Genomic DNA, 19,117 nt, shown 5'->3' with positions numbered 1-19,117 from the left:
TGTGTGTGGGTGTTTTTGGAGGATGCTTAAAGAAACAGAACAGTTCTTCCCCAAACTTCCCGCTATAAGTATTAAAATAAAAAAGGTCTCCCTCTGGTGGAGAAACCGACACACTGCACCTCTTGCACTGGCTTTTCCTATCATGGCTACCTACTTTGTCCTGAGTTCTTCTTTCTGTGTGTTAATCGTTTTGCCATAAACCTTTTAAAGGATCTACATATCATATCTCCAAATGTCACAGTTATCATCCCAACCAATCGGATACAGTGACAAAATAATCACTTTTATTTCATTTGGTGAAAGCTGCCAGAAGCCCCTGACCTTCAGCGTCACTCATCAGCCGGTTAGGTGCCCCTGTCACAGTTAACCAGATCATCCTACATTAAAGAAAATGAGAACTGCAGCTATTATGGAAGAATGGAACAAAATGGGATCAAATTTAAAAGCCTTTTAGACACGGAGAACAACTGAAAGGGCTTTGTGATTGGCATGTAATTGTCAATATATCTGGCTGATGGCTGCCGATGCCCGAACACTCATACTTTAATTGTTCATATATCAGAAATGATTCAGCATGCAGGAGAGAAGACCCTACAGGCTGATGGACGACATGTTGTAATGGCTACAAGTAATGGATTCAAAGCCATTCGTCCTAAACGGCTCTGCTTTGACGTGATGTCCATGCACACACACACTCACACACACACACACAGACACACAGAGAAAGTGTCCCTATCATTTATTGCAACCGGGAACAGAAGACAGAGAAAGCATCAATGTAGCTGCTTCCAAAATGCTATCCACGCTTGTTTGCTGTAGATGAAAACACTCATTTACAAAACAATTGGTACTTTATGGGTACACACACACATTCACCTGGATACCCACCCAAGTGTACAGCCGGTCATTTAATTGGAGCAGAGCAGATTGTGAGTAACAGTGCAACAGTTGTGTTTTCTCTCCCTTGTCTCAGTTTCTCCTGCTGCCGGGAACACAAACACGTCCGCTCTGCTCTTATCAGCCGGGCCGCTGACACGCTGAGCACACACACACACGCACAGGCAAACACAGACCTTTATCCTCATTAGGGCCGGATTCAGGCTGTAACCCAAACAAAAAAAGGAACGCACCCAGAAGAGTGAACGCTTGGCCTCGTCTCAGCCTGAAGCGTGCAGACCATGAGGAAGATCAGGAGGATTAAAACGCCCTCTGATAAAACATTCCTCCATAACGTCTGACCCCTAAAGTAACATGTTCAATCTCATATAAAATCTGTAAAGAGCTTTCTAGTTCCCTCCTTTCTCTGCACCTCCTCCCTCCAAACCGATCCACACATTCTCCTCATTTCCTCTCTCAGAGCCTTCTGGCTTGCCCGTCAGCCTGCCCGGCAGTTTGAGCCTCCAAGCCAGAGAAACTGCCTCACACTCTCTTATTGGTGTAAAAGAAGCCATTAACACTCATTGGGCAGCTCGAAGCATCTGCGTGGGTGTTCCTCCAACGTGGCAGACTTGTTTAGACAGCAGAATTTCTGATCAAGCTATTATCTCTGCGTTATTAACTATGCCTGTATATAGCCGCCGTGCAAATCTGGCAGCGGAGCAGAGCGGATGACTTAGTTCCAAAGAATCACATAAGAGGAAACCGGTGAGAGATAAAAGGGGACAGCTCTGTTTACCACACACTTGTTCTTTATGTGGCCTGACAGGTGGGATTCATTAACTCCACACTTTAATGTGATAAAGCCCACAGAAGCTGGTGATGTAATCTCTGTGGGACCCTTCATAACACCGCCTGCTCTGACGCCGGCAATAATCTCTAACTGTATTCCACGAGCACATGTTTCCCTCCCTGACTGTGTGCCTTCAATTTGTCACAGTCGCACACACACACACGGACACGCACACACACACACACACACACACACACACACACACACACACACACACACACACACACACACACACACACATTTCCTACCTGAAATAGGATTTTTTGGGGCACCGGACCGTATCTAGGATGTACATCTCGCTCTTGGCCTTAAGTTAATACACTTTTCACATTTCACATTTCCTTCCTGACCCGAGATGTCTTGTGATCACATCTTCTCCTGGTGCGTCGGCGTTAAACCCTGGCCTGCTTGAGAGAGGCCCGTGGGCATGCCAGACTCCTCTCTGTTCCCTCTCTCCAGGGGGCCTTCGGTCAATCTTTCCACGTCGGTGCATATTGTACAGCGTTCCAGCAGAAGCCTTCATCAGAGCGGTAACCCTCCCTCTCCCTCTCCCTCTCCCTCTCCCTCTCCCCCACCTCCTCTGCCTCACAGCCCCCTAGGCAGCTCCAGGGCTTCACCGTGGTCGTTGCCTCCCAAACTCATGACAAGCACATGACGTGAGAGAAGCCCAGGCTCAGGTATTAGCTGGGAAAGAAAGACAAAGGAAGAAAGGCGAGAAACGTTTAATGTGCTACGACGGCAAACACGCTCACATCTCACACTCAACTGCACCTCATTTTATAGTTTTGCACAAAATCAGTGAGCGCCCAGTGGGAAATCATTTTGTTTTTCTTCCCTCAAGTTTGTTGTTGTCACTCCTGCGAAGAGTTATTTTTTGCACGAACTGCTGGGTGCCACAGTGTTGCACCAACACACACACACACACACACACACACACACACACACACACACACACACACACACACACACACACACACACACACACACACACACACACACACACACACACACACACACACACACACACACACACACACACACACACACACACACCCGCACATTCGTAGAGAAACACAGACGTGAAATGCAGGTCTGGTCTGGATTTCTGTCCGTGGCAGACAGAGGAGCAGCAGCGTGATCGGCCTCTCCCTCCTGTGGCTCCGGCCAGATTAGTGGATTTGTTTTCGCTCTGCAATTCACACTGAGGCGTTTCCAGGTGTAACATTTGCTCCACTGTATCTTTAAAGGTGATACACGGTTCAGCTTCTTTGACCTTTTACCTCATCATGTGTGGATGCCTGCATGATGGCCTGTGTGTCGTCTTGCAGAGTTCTTCTTCAGTGAGTCGATGTGTGAACTTCTGTCAGCTTCTCGCCCCAAAGCAACGTCTCATTTCTCACATTTCTCTCTCTTCCCCTCAGATTTTCCTCTGTGCTATTTCTCCTTCTTCCTCTTCCCTCTCAACTCTGTTTCCCATTCACAGGAACACCAGGGAGCCGTACTTCCTGCTGAGATCACTGAAGATTCCTCCTCTCCTCCCCTCCCCTCCCCTCTCCCCCCCTCTCCTCTCCTCCTCTACTGTTCATATTATATCTCAGTAGTTTCCACACTAATTTGTTCTTTTTCCACTTTCTTTGTCAGCTTAACTTTTGATTACAGGGCAAATTGCTCCCCTGCATGTGCTCTACTCCCTTGTGAGATCTACAGAAGGAGCTGCAGATCCTGCTGGGCCCATTTACACTCGACTCTACTCTGCCCTACTCATTTAGAGAACATCCACAATATTCTTTAAATTCTCAGTAAATCTGTGCCTTTGAAAATGCAGCAAGACTTTGAAGCAAGATGAAGCAGAGAATATGTTAATAATGTCCTATTATTTATTGATCTCTTCTTCTCTTTCTCTCCTGCTGTCTGTCCCTCAGAGACCTTTGAGGTTCTGTTGAAGCAAGCAGAGAATCACACCAACGCCGTCCTCCTGGAGTCGTACCGTAACATGGCCCATCAGACCACCGGTCTGGTGCGTGAGCTCTTCACCGACGTGGCTCTCTTCCTGCTGGGTTCCGAGCTGAGCGTCAATGACTTGGTCCAGCGGTTCTTCGACGCTCTCTTCCCAGTGGTGTACAATCACCTGATCAACCCAGGCCTCAGTGACATCGCACCGGGTTATGCCGAGTGTGTAAGATTGTCGAGCCGTGACGTGAGACCGTTTGGTGGGGCGCCCGGCGTCCTGGCAGACCAGATCACTCGCTCCGGGTTCTCGGGCAAGCTTCTTCTTCAGGCGCTGCACCTCGGCATCGAGGTCATCAATACCACCGACCACTTACAGTTCAGCCGCGAATGCAGACGGGCTCTCCTCAAGATGCATTACTGTCCTCACTGTCAGGTATGGATGACATCATCGATCAGAATGAGGGGAAGCTTTTACCAGCACTGCACATTGATCACTGATCCCAGTGTAATTTGCTTCACAGGGCTTAACCCAGTCCAAGCCCTGCATGGGCTACTGCCTCAATGTCATGCGAGGGTGTCTGGCAAGCTTGGCAGAGATTGACGCCCACTGGAGGGAGTTTGTTCGCTCTCTGGAGGGCCTGTCAGCGCGGATGCATGGACCTCATGACTTGGAACACGTGCTTCTGGGAGTTCACACACTGCTTCATGACGCTGTTGCTCACGCTCAAAAAAATGGACCTCGCTTGTCCGCACAGGTCAAATTCTCAAATTCTCTCAGGACAGAACACATGAAACAATACTGCTGTTTAGTCTGGACTGTAAATTATAGAAGATTCAGAAGAATAAGGGGAAGGGAGAGAGACATTCTGAATTTACACTGATATTCTAGCTTCCAGCTCAGTGTCAGATTAGGAAATAGAAACCAAGCATTCGTTGCCTGAAATGGTGCATAACACACACAACCACTTGTTAGTCACATCAGAGCTCCACAACAGAAGCCACAGCTCCATCTAGTGGATGACTAGTGTCACTGCTGTTAGTTTACACACGCAGAACATGACAGGCTTGTCTGCATGCATGGCTTCTATGTAAGAATGTAACATCTCTGTCACCTGGAATAAGGCCTCCACCAAAATCAGCGCCTAAAGTCTCTTTCTGTTTGTGTGTATGTTGGTCATATAGGTACACAAACTGTGCGGGCCACCGAGCAGGACGCCCGCACAGACCTTTGGCACGCAGCACAGCAGCAGCAGAGAATCCATGCCGCTAAAAGCTTCTGTCAGGGAGTCAGGAGGCTCCCTCACTGTCAGGAGGAGGTGAGATGAAGACGTCAGTGGTGTGGAATGAAAGGAAGGAAAGATATTCTGGGCATTGCTGTTGTTTCTTGTTCATTAAACCTTCAAACACGTGACTAATCAGCATGCACCTGGTCTGACAGGGAGTTCCTGAACAGCCTGCGTCTCTACCGTACGTACTACGGCGGCCTGGCTGACCAGCTGTGTGTGAGCGAGCTGGCCTCCGGCGACGGACTGTCCTGCTGGAACGGAGCCGATATCGTGAAGAGGTAAGTGTCTCAGGATTTACAATACACTGACCCAGACCGGCGCGGCCTGATGTTTAGGGCCAGCCAAGAAATGTGGCACCGAGATGATGAAACACTTTTTATGGACAAAAACTCAAATATATTTTATATTACAAACGTCTGCGTCGTTGCTCAAGTCCACCACAAGGTTGGAATTGTGGTTCAGTGTCAAAAGTCAATCAGTGGTTCTTTGGCTCAAAGCGCCGCTCCACAAAATTCCAAGGAAACCTGTTTAACAAGGAAATGAGCTGAAAGGGTTCATATATTTCTGTGGATTTCCGGCTAAAATCCCGATTTTTAACGAGCGTTCCAGTGTCAGAGACGACTCATAGTGTGATTCTTCGACACACACACACACACACACACACACACACACACACACACACACACACACATACACACACACACACACACACACACACACACACACACCCTCCCTTATACTGTATACCCTGTCTCACAAACAAGCAGGCACAAACGTTGACTTCATCTATTAGCCGTAGACGCCTCACAGACAGACAGATCTGGGATGTGAACTGGAGCAGACAAACCGGCCTCTTTGGTGGTATCAGTGAGCGGCCTTGTCTCCATCAGACTCGCCGCTCTCTATCTTACCCGCGCCGTCGTCACTCAAGGCCTCCCTCATATATCCTCACTAGGCGGTTGTTCCTCTTAACTGTCAGCCGCTGCCAGCAGTGTTGAAATGGCAGGTGGGCCCGTATTTCAAGCTACCGTGAGGCTGGAACGGCTAGATTGGGTTAGATGGTGCATTGTAAAGGATGACAGCGTTGTTGAGATTGTTTCACAGCTGCTGTGTGAGGGAAAGGGGGGACGTGTGGGGAAAGGAAGGACGTTTTTGTGGCATTTCCAACGAGGGAATTGGCTTCTCTGGAATGCGCAGGAGGGTGTTCGCTCATTAAAAATGCCATTACTGCGGATTGTCAAGGCTAAGTTCCATTCAGGCACCGACAATTTACTCTTTTCATCTTTGTTATTTTCTCACACAGCGCCTCAGTTTTCCATTACAGAGCCCAGAGCCGACGCTGAGAATAGAGATGTTTCTGTGTGCAGGAAGGAGGCAGGCCAGCAGGCTGCAGGCTGCAGGCTGTCTATCAGTGCTGCCAGAAGCCTCAGGGAAATGTTTATGGTCTGTGGGCTTGTCCAAGTTTTTAACCCTCATTCCTTTCCTCATACACTGTAACACTTAAGACACCCCCACCAGGTTCACTCACAGGTTTTCATTTTGATTTGTCAGTCACCCAAAAAAAAAAGAGTAGACGACAAACGCGAGGGCGGAATTGAGAAATATTACGAATCTGGGGAGAAGGAGCCGAGGATTCGAGCGAGATTGTATCCCTGCAGCTTAGCAGATCTACAACCCTGTGTTGGTTTCTATTAGCCCAGAACCATAGATGAGAAGCACGGAGTCAACGGAGTCGGAGACAAAGGCAATAAATAACCTCCTGCCTACGGGTCATAACCCAACATCCAGTGAGAGAGGGCGAATAAAACTCACTGCAGGATGGTGGCTGATTTACAGAAGCTTATTGAGGCCTCAGAGACATGAGACGATTGGTTTAGGGCCTCTGTGTGAATGTGTGTGTGTGTGTGTGAGTGAGTGCGTGTGCACATTAAAGCGTACATATGAGCTCTCCACGCTGGGACAGATGGTTTTACGATCTTAAAGAGCAGGGAGCTGCACCCGAGCTCAGCGTTTGTCTTCTTTAATAAAAAGGACGAGCACAAAAACATGACACAGCAGCTTAAGATTTAAAGGCGATTTAACGCAGGTCCTCGTCCGGGTCCTTGGTAAACAGAGAGATAAAGAACCATCAGATAAGATCACAGAGGATGAACACAAGCCGCTTTCTTCTCAATGCCTGCGTGAATGTAGATGATGGCGTCTGGCTCCAGGGGAGATTTGGCAAACACCTCCCCTCTCTCTCTCTCTCTCTCTCTCTCTCTCTCTCTCTCTCTCTCTCTCTCTCTCTCTCAAACACACTCGCTCACATGCAAAGAGAGATTGAACGTGACGTTTTTCAGATCAGCGCTTGGGCTCGTCGACAGTTCTGTCATCTGTTGTCGCGGTGAATTTCACCTGTAATAATCTTACGTGGGGTTTTTTTCTGTATTGAATTCTTTCTCGCAGCACAGATGCTCAATAACAACAAATGAAATAGAATGAATATCCAGCAGACGCTTTGAGACGCTCTCACAGGCTGTCTCTGCGTCTTCAAATCTCGTCAGTGTGTGTGTGAGGGGAGGCGGCGAGGGAGCGTTTGTGCCTTCATGTTCATCGCCGGACAACAGAAGATAAAGAAAGATTAAAGGAAAGTCAACGGCCCTGAAACTGTGGAAGGACGCCGATCGTCTTTGGTTGGAGAAGACAGTCCGTCCCTCTCTGGGCAGAAAGGTTAACGCACTCCCACATCCTTTCTCCATCAGTCATGGATGCACACACACACACACGGGAGAGCTGGCAGGGTGCCACAATGAACACACACACACACACACACATAAACACACGCACACACACACACACACACACACACACACACACGCACACACAGCAGTTACAGCGGCCCTGTCAGCTTAGGCATGAAATGAAAAAGTACAAACCCAAATGTCTTTGTGTCTCCGTGTGTGGACTGACAAAGGCAGTTCGTCACAGGCGGCGCTCGCAGGATCGTGATTTACTCCACATTTGCCTGTCAGTTTGTTTTGATTTGATGTTGAAAGTGGCACAAACGTCCGCGTCGCGTGGCAGCGGCTGTACGTTAGAGCGTGTTTGATTACAACCTCCTTCTTCTTTCTTCCCTTGCTTTTTGCCGCTGCCAGTGAGAAGCAACAACCCAGAAGTTACAACGCCGCTGGAAAAAAAAGCTACCAGCAACAAGTGTGCGCCGGGCGCCATGTTTTATTCATGATGACTTCCTCCTGTGCTGACTCACTTTAATTCATCTCCACCTGCAATTTGTCTCACGGTTGCAAACACACAGCAGGTGTTTGGAAGTGCGTTTGCATTTCTCAAAGTGTTTTTTTTCTAATTGACTACAACACATTTCTTAGTGTTTTCCTCTTAATAAGGCGACTGACCTTGCTTGCTCACTTTGCTATCTGCTGCCGTACGGCGTTAAGTGAAAAGGTGCTTGCAGACAGGTAGGCACAGATTTGCTCCTGGCCTTTTCCCGTTAGTGGGCCGCCCCCCCCTCATGCTCGAGTGCCGACCCCCCAACCTTTCCTATGTCTCTGCTGCCCGGATAATCCAGCAGAGGTTAATCACATGGTAATAGGAGCAGAGGAGTCGTGGTGTGAGACTCTCGGCCGTGTCTGGCCAGTTAGCAGAGAGAGGGGAGAGAGTGTGTGTGAGGGCACAGTAGGCATTCCGTCCTGCTCCATCCTGCTCCATCTCGCTCATCTATTTCTCCATTAGACGTATTTCTGCTTCTGGGCGCCTGTGTGAACTGAAGACCAGGTGACTCACTTTGGCTTCAATGTGGTGATGTTGTTTTAAAGGTTCTGTCTAAAGGAAGATGTGGGAGAAGAGAAAAGAGAGAGAGAGAAGAGGGTTTTCCAATCCTGTGAGCCAACAGGAAACAACAGGGAATATCATAACTGTGTGTGTTTGTTTCTAAATTGTTGCACATAACAATGAATCCATTATTAAGCTGCATGTTGCATTTCGTGACCTATCTGTGGTCATTTGCAGTGTAAACTCCTCCACGCTTCTCCCCCAGCCCTCATTTCCTGTTGTTGTAGCGCCCTGTGACCAGCAGGAGGAGCTCATTACTTTGGGTGAAGCCCCGACCAGAGACCTGCCACACTGCTGCTCCCTCCACTGCTTTGTCTGCATCAGCTGTGATGATGTATGTCACAGAGTGGCTCTTATCCATGTCGGTCCTGACAGTGACGGCAGAAAACAAAATTTAAATGATAAACAGATTCAGTGGCGAACGTCTAAAGTTTCACCGCCGCCTCCCATGTTCATTTTGAAGCGATGAACTGACCCAGATTTGAAAGGAAAGGAGTGAGGTTTTAAGCAGGCGCTGTCAGATATATTATGCATGGCTGTCCTCTTAGTCGCTCACACGCGAGACACGGGGAGACTTGTTTTATCCAGATCCATAGAAGGAGATGGATGTGGCGTTAAATCACAATCCTTCACAGGCGATCAACAGTTCAACTCAACAGTTCATTAGCTTTCCATCCCAGCGCACATGCTTGTATAAGTCAAACTGAATCATAGTTAACTCATGGAACTTACTCTTACATTCTGTACGTGGGAAATGAAACAGGCAACATATCATAATTTACACACCTTGAAATTGAAGCGAGGAGGGTGACAGAGACGAGTGGGCGGATTGGATGGTGTTGATGGGCGAGAAAGATGAGAGGGAGAGGAAGAGGAGAGGGGACGTTCTTGAGGAGCTCCTCGCCATTGCGACAGCTGGCCACTGCAGATAACCACAAAACCACCGGAGCACTTGAGGTCTGGGTGCTGCATGGCTAGAGTTCCGCTCCAACATGACCTTATATCCTGGCCACGTTTAGACGGAGGCTCGGTCGGAGCGCCACATCCTGACGATTATCCCAAGTGACAGAATCAAGAACTCTGTCTGGCTGAATAAATTGGGTTCATAAGTCTCTCATATATGCGTGTGTGTGTGTGTGTGTGTGTGTTGCTGTGCATGTGTCTTTTTCTGTCTGTTTCATTTCCCCCATTCTCAAATTATGTATGCTTGGTCTGAACAGATAAATTTTCAATCTAGCTCTCCGGAAAAGAGAGATTTAATTTATTTGTACTCAGATATTATCCCAGAGGATGCTACAGTAACACTTTGCTTCAGCCAGAAAAGCCACAGTGCTGAGGAGGCAATGTTTCAAGTTGGTGTGTGTGTGTACGTGTGTGTGTGTGTGTGCCTAGTCCCATTCATTTTTTATTGAGTCCTCTCCCTCTGCTTCTCAAGCTCTGATTCCTCCCACCATGAGTTGGAAGCCTGCCTCCAGCATCTGGAGCAGATTGTGACCCTGTAGTGTGCCAGGTAAGAGGACATTAACAGCAAAGGCCTTATTGTCTCACTGATGAGCTGTCGGTGCAGAGCCTCACCCCTGTGTGATATCAGCCCGCCTCTGTCTGCAGTGGAGAGCACACTCTTTGTCCCCACGGAGCACTTTTCCTCTTTACTTCAGATATAAATCAGAGGCAGCTGGAAACGGGGAGCAAAGTGGTGGAAAAAAGGGGAAGTTAATGCTTATAAAGCAGGAGCAAAGGTGCACGCCCTGGTGAGGGAAAGCTCCGTGTGAGTGGGATCCTTTTCTGCTTTTCTTTAAAATCGTAAAACACTTAAAGGATGGGAGGCGCTGGCTAAAATGTCCTGCCTTGTGATTTAATCACAAGGACACAGCAATATTGTTTTGATAACAATAGCTGTTTCTCACATTTCTTGGCAAGGAGAGTTCTGCACTGCAGGCCTGTAAACAATGGAGCAATAGAGCAATTTCAGCACTCTGCATCTACAATAGATGCTCCTGATGCTCCTGCTTTGTCTTTGTTGTTGTTGTTTTGCATGTGGACTACGGGGCATTCCCACAAGTATATTCCTCTGTCTTTAACACAAGTGAAACATTGGAACCAGACTGGAAGGAGTCACAAGTTCAATTCTGATGTTCTGTTTTATCAGCGTAGCCTCATTTTATAATGACTACACGACTCTGTGCCGACCGTACGCATGCTAAGTGCGGCGCCAGAATAGACTTAATTTCTCCCTCGCACGAGTGTGAAACAAAGAGTCCCATATCTTTGTATCATTGTCTTGGTTTATCTCACAGCTGCAGGCTTTAGACGGTGTGTGTGGTACCAACTCGTCTGCACCTTTTGATTTGCTCCTCATTTGTTACCTAAACATGCCTCTCATTTGGAGCCATAAAGTGAAGAATGTAGTATTCATCAAGTATTCATTACCTGTGCAATTTGTTTCTTCTTTATGCACTTTTAGCCTGAATGAATATTCTGAATGCATACTTGCATGAGTAGTTTGCATTTGGAATATTGGCAGGTTTAGAAAGCAAGTTCCTTCTGTCAGTTTGATTATTTATGACTTCACTTCACGTTAAAGCCACAGTCTGTCTCCTGCGACTCCCTTATCCTTCAAATGTACATTGCACTAATTTAATGTTAAAAAAATGACATTAATTAGCGGCCCAGTCTGTCTATCAGGGGGTTTGTTCCCACCAAAGACTCGGCACCTTTTTTTACAAGTGGAAACGTACCTTTTAGCTCCTGACCTCTGCTGAAAATGAGGTGAGAATGTGCTCTCATTAACCTCAGCAACCACAGGAAAAAGGTCTGCGTCTGGAGGCTGCAGGGGAATTAATCTGAGCAGCTCTTTCATTTCTGTGACGTAAACACTAATGCACCGTGCTTTTGGGATGCCCTGATACTTTACTCTCTCATCATTGTCCCTATAATGTTGTCCTGCAGTTTCTATGGAAACTAAGCCGGCCTTATTAAAAACAAAGTTTCACCTTCTCCGAGTCTGCCCTTTACCTGACAGCCAAGATAAACGAGCAGGGTCCTGGGAGGAAGGCAACACAAACATGCATCTCTGCTCAGTGGCCCGTGCTCATTGGCTCGCTGCTGGAAGCCCTTATTTACCTTAATGCTGAGAGGTGGTGGGACCGGGAGGGGGGGTGGGGGGAGGCTTGAGGGGGAGTTGCTGGAGGAAGGAGTGTGAGGGTGAATTGTGATTATTCACAATACCTCCCATCAACAACCTTGAACCACGAATAGAAGAAGAAAAGGGAGTAAACAACACTTTCTACCTATCCCCCACAATGCACACAGGCCGGATGATATCATATGTCACCTTCAGCTAATGAAGGTGATGATGACATGCATGAGCGGCGCATACGTTCACCATCTGCTCTGTTCCACCACGCTGGAGCAGCTCCACACAATGCTGCAGAGAGGAGTCCAGGCACGTCTGTACCACAGTACCAGCGTACGTGTGTGTGTGTGTGTGTGTGTGTGTGTATGTGTGTGTGCGCGTGTGTGTGTGTTGGAAGACCACGACTGCTCGCCTGAATCCAGATGACTCACTGAGAGTTTAATCAGACCTTCACACCTCAAGCAACTTCATCTACTACATCTCCGAGGCCATTTATTTTGTATGATTCAAGCATCCGGGACAAGTTGGTTGATATGATGGTATTCAGTGGATTTGATTTGCCTGCAGGGAAAACTTCAGCTTCAGGCCAGCATCTCCCTCCAGGAACCTATCACGTACTAATGTTGATAAATGACGTGCTACCTGGTTTTTACGTATTTGTTCTCATAATTGCATTTTCTCTTTCTTCTCTTTGGTCTCATCCGAGGAGCCGACCATGACCAAATATCAGTGTGAAGGAATTGATGATCCTGCTATGATAATATTATAGGATCTCAATTTCAGCCGAGAGACATGGTTAACTCATTGTGAGGTAGAAATGAGTGTACAGAGTTCTGTAATTGTGATGTTTGGAATTTGCGCATGGTTCTTTATGTTTACAGTTTTTGATATTTTTGTGTCTGAACTTGCTTTTGTATCTGTAAGCGTTCTTGTTATCTGGATTCTTCTCGTGTTGTTGTGATTGAGTCTCAGGAGGCAGGCTGTTATCCTATTAAAGCCCATTTTTCCTCCCTGCCCGGTGGATGATCTCATCCATTTTTAAAGTACCTAATAATGTTTTAGTGTGGGCTGTCGCTGTCCATGTCCTGGTCAGGTGCAGGTACACATTTATGGCAAGTCACAACTCAGAATATCATGATTAATGCGAGGGAGTGGAGCTGGGAAGACCAGGCGGGGCGACGTTTCCAACTTCTTGGCATATTTGATCTCATGAATGTGTCCCCGCTGTATACACTGCCTCCATACAGCTGCAGTGTGATCGCAGCTCATTCCATCACAATTTATACTGAGCACATTAAATTTAAATGCAATTTTATTTATGTATTATCCATTAGGATTTTGCAGAAAACAGGAATAAGCGCGCGAAAAAACAGGAGAAGCTGCTCAAGACCAGAATGGAGCAATATATGGAGACATGCTGTATATGTGTAGGTGGTTCCAGTACTTTTGTCCATATAGGGTTTCAGTACGGTTCCTAACATCCGGCCCTGATGATTTGACTGTGGCTCTTTGCATTAGTCATTTCTCCATGTCAGCTTAACACGTTTACAGATTTTGACATCTGTTTTAATGAATAAAGACCTTCTCCTACATTTCTTTTAAATAAACGAGTGCAGACTAAATGAAGATGAGCAGTTCACAGATGGATTGTTCTTTTAATATTTGCCCATTTATTATTAAAATGGTCTTTATATGGTGCACAACTCTTTATTCTCCTGTTAAATAGCCCAGGAAATAGAAATGACACAGGACAAAACTAAATCCTGTAAACCACTGCCTGTCCTTGTTGTTGTTAGAAAGTCATAAGTCAACATTTGTATCAAACTTTTCACTCAGTGTCTCTCTGGGGTAAAAGCTTGACAAATGAAGTTTTCTTTGTACGTCATGTATTTCGCAGTGCTGGTAGTAAAATATGAATGAATGAGTAATGCACTTTTAAATCAACCTTTTCACCTGCGGCGCCTCGCGTCATTGTGGTACAACCTTGCAGCTGATAGGCGTAAGGATAAGATAACGCACTAATTCAAGATGTAAAAGCTGAGAAACACTCATGATTTATAATGACTGTCTGCTGAATGGAATGAAATGCACAAAAGAACACAATATGCACCACTGAATGCTACAAAATGATAAAACTATTGAAGTCAGACATTAATGAGGATTTTGAGAAAGAGCTTTTTGCTATGTTTCTCAGGTCAACTACCATTTTCCTGAGTTCAATGAGAATAAACTGATTCATTGCAGTAAATCATTAAGCTTTGAAGGCTGTGCTCTAAAGTGGACAGATTCTACAGATTTCTTTATTAGCAGCAACCTATTGATCCACTTCAGCTTTCCTTTGCTGCTGTAGAACCTCATCTGCTGCAGTGCAGACGTCGGCCCCTTTAAACATTTTATACTTCACTCAAAGGATGCATTTGATTTGGACGCCCCTTTCTAATTACTTCCTGTTGTCCGTTGCGCTCATCCTCAAGTTCTCTCCCTTTGTCCATCACTTCTCTGAGGAGTCGGTCATTCTCATTCTCAAGGTTGCAGCATGAATAGCGTGACAAGCTTCCTGTCTGATCCCTCGCTTTGCTTGTAGCTAAACCTCTTTTTTTCAGTACAAAAGCAACATTTAACAAACATTAAAGCATCAATAGTGACAAATAGTCCCTCTTTGTCCAAACAGACCTGAATTTGTGTATCTGGCATGTCAGAGTCGTTGTCTCTGATTATCTTGAAGCATGTAAACAAGACATCTTATCAGATCATTAGTGTAGCTTTCATGTTAATACCTTTATGAGTGTTGTCATTGAGATTGATTACAGTCAGAAGGTGAAACCGCAGCCCACTGTATTGTTGCTGCCGGTTATTAAAGTTTTGATTGACAGTTGCTTGACTCAGGCTATTGAGTGGAGTGTAAGAGGGGAGCGTTCGGTGGCAGAAGATGAGCCTTAGATAACATCTGATGACCTTTGAGAGCAGCTGAAACTATCAGTCTCCATGGGTCTGCTCTCCTCCTCTCGTCATGTCTTGACATTCTCTCTCTCCCGCTCTCTCGCTCTCTCTCTCTCTCGCCCTTTCTTCTGTGTGTAGGGAGTGGAGTTTCTGTGAGTTGGCAGCCTGCTGTATCTGATCCTGAGGTAATTTACTGGTAGTGATAAGGAAGTGGTGCTCACAGTCTTTGGTTATAGTCGCTTCTGACAGGGCAATCTGAAGCCCCTGGAGACTAAATCGGCGCAAACATAGCGGATAGCGGCGAAACATAAGGTGTTATTACAATACAAATTCAACAAACTGAGATCGAGTAGAGAAATAAAACCCGGTGACTCCCTGTTTAATCTTAATGGTGTGTTCATTCCACTTGGGGTAATTGCAGTAGTGTAGGATGGAGTGGAGCCTTTTCTTACTTGTTAATGAGTTGACCGAGACCTTGGCTGCAACAAGAAACCAGTGCTTATCTGCAAAAATGTTGTTGTTCACTTAATCCTGATTTGCTTTTTAATTTAGTTGTAGACCATAGTGCTTATTTTGTGTTAGCTATAAAAGCCTGACTCGTTTGCCTTTGTGCCTACAAGCTCGCCTCAGCGTATGTGCATGTTATATCCCTGTATGTGCCTGTGTGCACGCATGTATGTGTTTGCAAATGTGTGTGTGTGGGTGTGTGTGTGTATACATCCAGTTGGGTCCAGTTTTGCCCAGCAGAGCTCTTTTTCCTGCTCAGCCATGTCGGCAGGGAGGGCAGGCAGACCAGGGTCATTACCTCAGGGGTATCATGGAGAAATGCTTCTCTGCTGTGGGCTGGGAGAAATATGAAAGAGCCCCTAAATCAAGACACAGAGCCCCATGAATCATGTCAGCTGCTGAGTTGAAGAAGAGCGATTGTACCGTCTGTAGCAGCATATGAATGGCTAACTGACTCACAGTTGCTGTTGACACAAGCTGAAGAAGTGTGAAGAGGTTGTGAAGATGAGCACTGCAGCTTGCCTGGGAACCTGCTTCACTCTCAATGAGCAAAGCCAAACACGTTGGATGGTCTATTTTTCACTCTGACATTTTAGAGTATTGTTTGAGGGAACATTTTTTGTGTGTGATATAGAATAAGTTGAAACCCTGTAACCAAACGGCCATAACATCTGAATAGATGCTTCATGAATACACGCTGTGGCCAGGAGCTGAGGCGCCGCAGCAACTGGAGACGTAGATGCCTGTAATCTAAGCAATCACTAAAATGAGACGACGTGGACGAGGCAGATTGTGGGAATAATAAAGAATAAATCGTTCTGAAAGTAACTTAAACATCATAAATGTCATTTGAACACTGTAATCATATCAAAATTGGCGGCAATTTTATGCAATTATGTGACTGTAAATCGATTTACTTAAGAACGATCCGTCGACTCACAAATGGCTGAAGCAATCTTGACGTGCATTTCCTCATCCGGTGTGTGCATCCAGTTACGCAACAATGTACATGTACTGTATGCACATTTTTGCCTCAGCAGCAGTACAGACGAGATCAAAGTAATGAATGTGCGTAAATATACCGAGGACAGCGTCGGAGTGTTACAGCAAAGACTTTATTACCCTAGATTAAGTTATGTATTAAAATTCCTTCCATGACCCGGGTCAATCTTGTAAAAATCAGGAATATTTGTCTCTCTGAAGCAAATGACTTTGCCCTCTACAGTGAAATAACAATGTTAGTCAATGCAGTGGTTTGACATTAAATTACGCTGACATTATTCTGTTGTATAAAAAGCTGGGGACACGGGTAAATAAAGCGCTTTGATAAGGGATTAAATATTAATCCACCTGCCAAACAGTGAGGGCATGTTATCTAAAGCCCCGTTACAGGACAGATGATAATTACTAAATTTCATGGATGACCCCAAGGCGTGTCATTTAAAATGTTCCCCCACGTAATTTCACCCATCAGTCCATTAATATACACTTCCTACTCCTACAACCAGTCTGAGCAGAGCAGGAAAGACAATCAAGGGCACGAACTGGCATTTGTCCCTGTGATACATAACGATTAACCATTTACTGTAATAATGCAGCAGTGGATGGTGTTAAGCCCCTCACACAGATAAACTGTCCTGATCATCAGAATGTGCAGGCTTGGCCTATTTGTACAATGCTGACAGCGGTGAAGATGAATAATTTTCCCCTCTAAAATCTATACCCGACAAGGAAGCACATCATGGTTTGTGCTAATAAGGATCATCCCTCTTCAGACTGTCTAATCTGTCCTCCTCAAATGAATAAACACCTAACATTCATCTTATTCTGTAAAATCAGTGAGTGAAACACATAATCCAACCTAAGATGTGTGTTGTATTTTTTACAGAATAATCAAATTATGACATTTCTGCAACTACGCAGATTTGTGTACTAATACTGTACATCCGTCGGTCTCCTCCATATGGTTTCTTGTCGATCTTCAAATGCATGCACGGTGTTCAGAGCTTTTTTAATGAGTGCAGTGATGCACACAGCATTCAAAAGTTGATGTTTGTTGAATATTTTCCTTATTACCAGAGCTCATTAAGCAGCCAGCACCTATCTGAGGGGAAAACATATTGACCGATTTAGCACCAATCAGGGAGAGGAGGAGAGAGGAGACGGGAGTGATTGTGATGCACGGCAGGTGAGCACAAGAGGAGACTTAAGAGACGTACGAGGCAGTATAGGTTGCAGCTTTGCAGTTGTACTATTCTCCTGTGATTGTCTGTACAGAGATGAGTGTGGGGAGATACCGTGTGGAAACATAAACACAGATAAGACCATCAGAGGATGAAAGGAGAGAGAGTGTGATCACTCGGCTATAAAATTGACTTTGAATCAATAAGGCTGTAAATACACCGACCAGTTTTTACGGTTTCCCTCCAAAGATTGGTGATATGACACGGGAGAGAAATGTTGCACAAACCTCGTGTATTCGTTTTCTTTTGCGTTTATCTCTGCCGTCCACTCCACTGCAGCCAGATGATCAGCAAATGTCATCTGCTCTTACATGTAATTTCACGCGGGGCTGATATTTCCAGCGGCATTTTGGTGTGTTTTGAATCACTCAGGGCAAATCGAATCCATCTAAAATAGAACGATTTTAGCCCCGATTTCTTTTTTCCCACAGACAGCTTTTGGATATTGACAACAAAAGCCCCAGATCGAAGGCAAATCAGCTCAAATCAGTGTGAACCATTCAAAGACGTCTGGGAGCTGTGCTGATATGTCATAAGAGGATAACTATCTAAAAATCGGAAAACTGGACAAGTACTGCTGTTGACTTTGGCAGGGATGTGTTGTGTATGTGATGGTGGACTCCACTCTGCTTCCATGTGGTTCCACTTACTTGCCTCCCCTTGATGACTGTCAAGGATTACAGGCTTCTTAATCTGAAGAAGCCCCAAATAGGCTTCAAATCGCTCAGGCTGGCATTTCTCAGCCATCACTCACCTCCAAGCTCCAGCACCTATGGACATTCACCGGCTCCTTTCTCCATTAGCCGCAGCTTTTCTTTGCAACCCACTCGGCTGCTGTTCGGCCGGAGTGAAGAGGAGGATGGAAGGGTGAAGAGCAAATATTCAGAGGGGTGATTAGACTGTAGATATTTGCTCCCCTTTTGCCAGTGTGTTATTTATTGCTGCAGAGCTTCAGCGCTCACTCGGGGCTGTAGGGAGAAATCCCAGTGTGTGTATGTGTGTGTGATTGAAGCAGATGTGGTTACTTGTCCCTGCCAGCAGTGGAGAAATTATCAGATACACACACACACACATACGTAAAAGCCTAGAAACACAGCATAATACACAGTGTGAAGATGGGCCTCAGGGACACAGGTATCTTCTTTGTAGTCCTCGTGTGTTTGTGGTACACTCTGTGTGCTGAGTAACAAGTATTTAATGTGTTTGTTTACCAGTTGTCGTAGCGGTGGTGGTCGTGGTAGCACTGCTGCTTGTAGTAGGATGAGATAGTGGGATTGCGCAATTTTGAATGTGTGTGTGGATTGCATTGTGTGTTGTGTATGTATTGTAATAAATGCATGTGCCTGAAAAAGGGAATTTCTCAATCTTGAGCTCAATAAAGGGGTGTTCTTCCTCTTCTTCTTCTTCTTCTTCATCTTCTTGTAGTAGCATTGGAGCTTAAATTGTGATGTTGGTAGTAGCTTAGTAGTGTTAGTAGGAGTAGAAATAGTGCAGTAGT

At 45.8% G+C, this 19,117-nt stretch overlaps 1 protein-coding gene across 1 annotated transcript in view; it reads left to right on the top strand.

The window, feature by feature from the left end:
• The window catches only part of gpc5a (glypican 5a), a 91,239-nt gene that overhangs the window by 17,342 nt on the left and 54,780 nt on the right, over window positions 1-19,117 (top strand). The window contains exons 3-6 of the mRNA XM_076156271.1: window positions 3,652-4,112; window positions 4,201-4,434; window positions 4,862-4,995; window positions 5,118-5,243. Coding sequence (XP_076012386.1) covers window positions 3,652-4,112; window positions 4,201-4,434; window positions 4,862-4,995; window positions 5,118-5,243 — 955 coding nt within the window. The remainder of the gene's footprint in view (window positions 1-3,651; window positions 4,113-4,200; window positions 4,435-4,861; window positions 4,996-5,117; window positions 5,244-19,117) is intronic.

This window comes from Genypterus blacodes, unplaced genomic scaffold (assembly GCF_046128005.1).
Source record: "Genypterus blacodes isolate CSIRO-AG114 ecotype Tasmania unplaced genomic scaffold, CSIRO-AGI_Gbla_v1 ptg000067l_1, whole genome shotgun sequence".
Lineage (NCBI taxonomy): Eukaryota > Metazoa > Chordata > Actinopteri > Ophidiiformes > Ophidiidae > Genypterus > Genypterus blacodes.
This window is presented reverse-complemented; position numbering and strand designations above follow the sequence as displayed.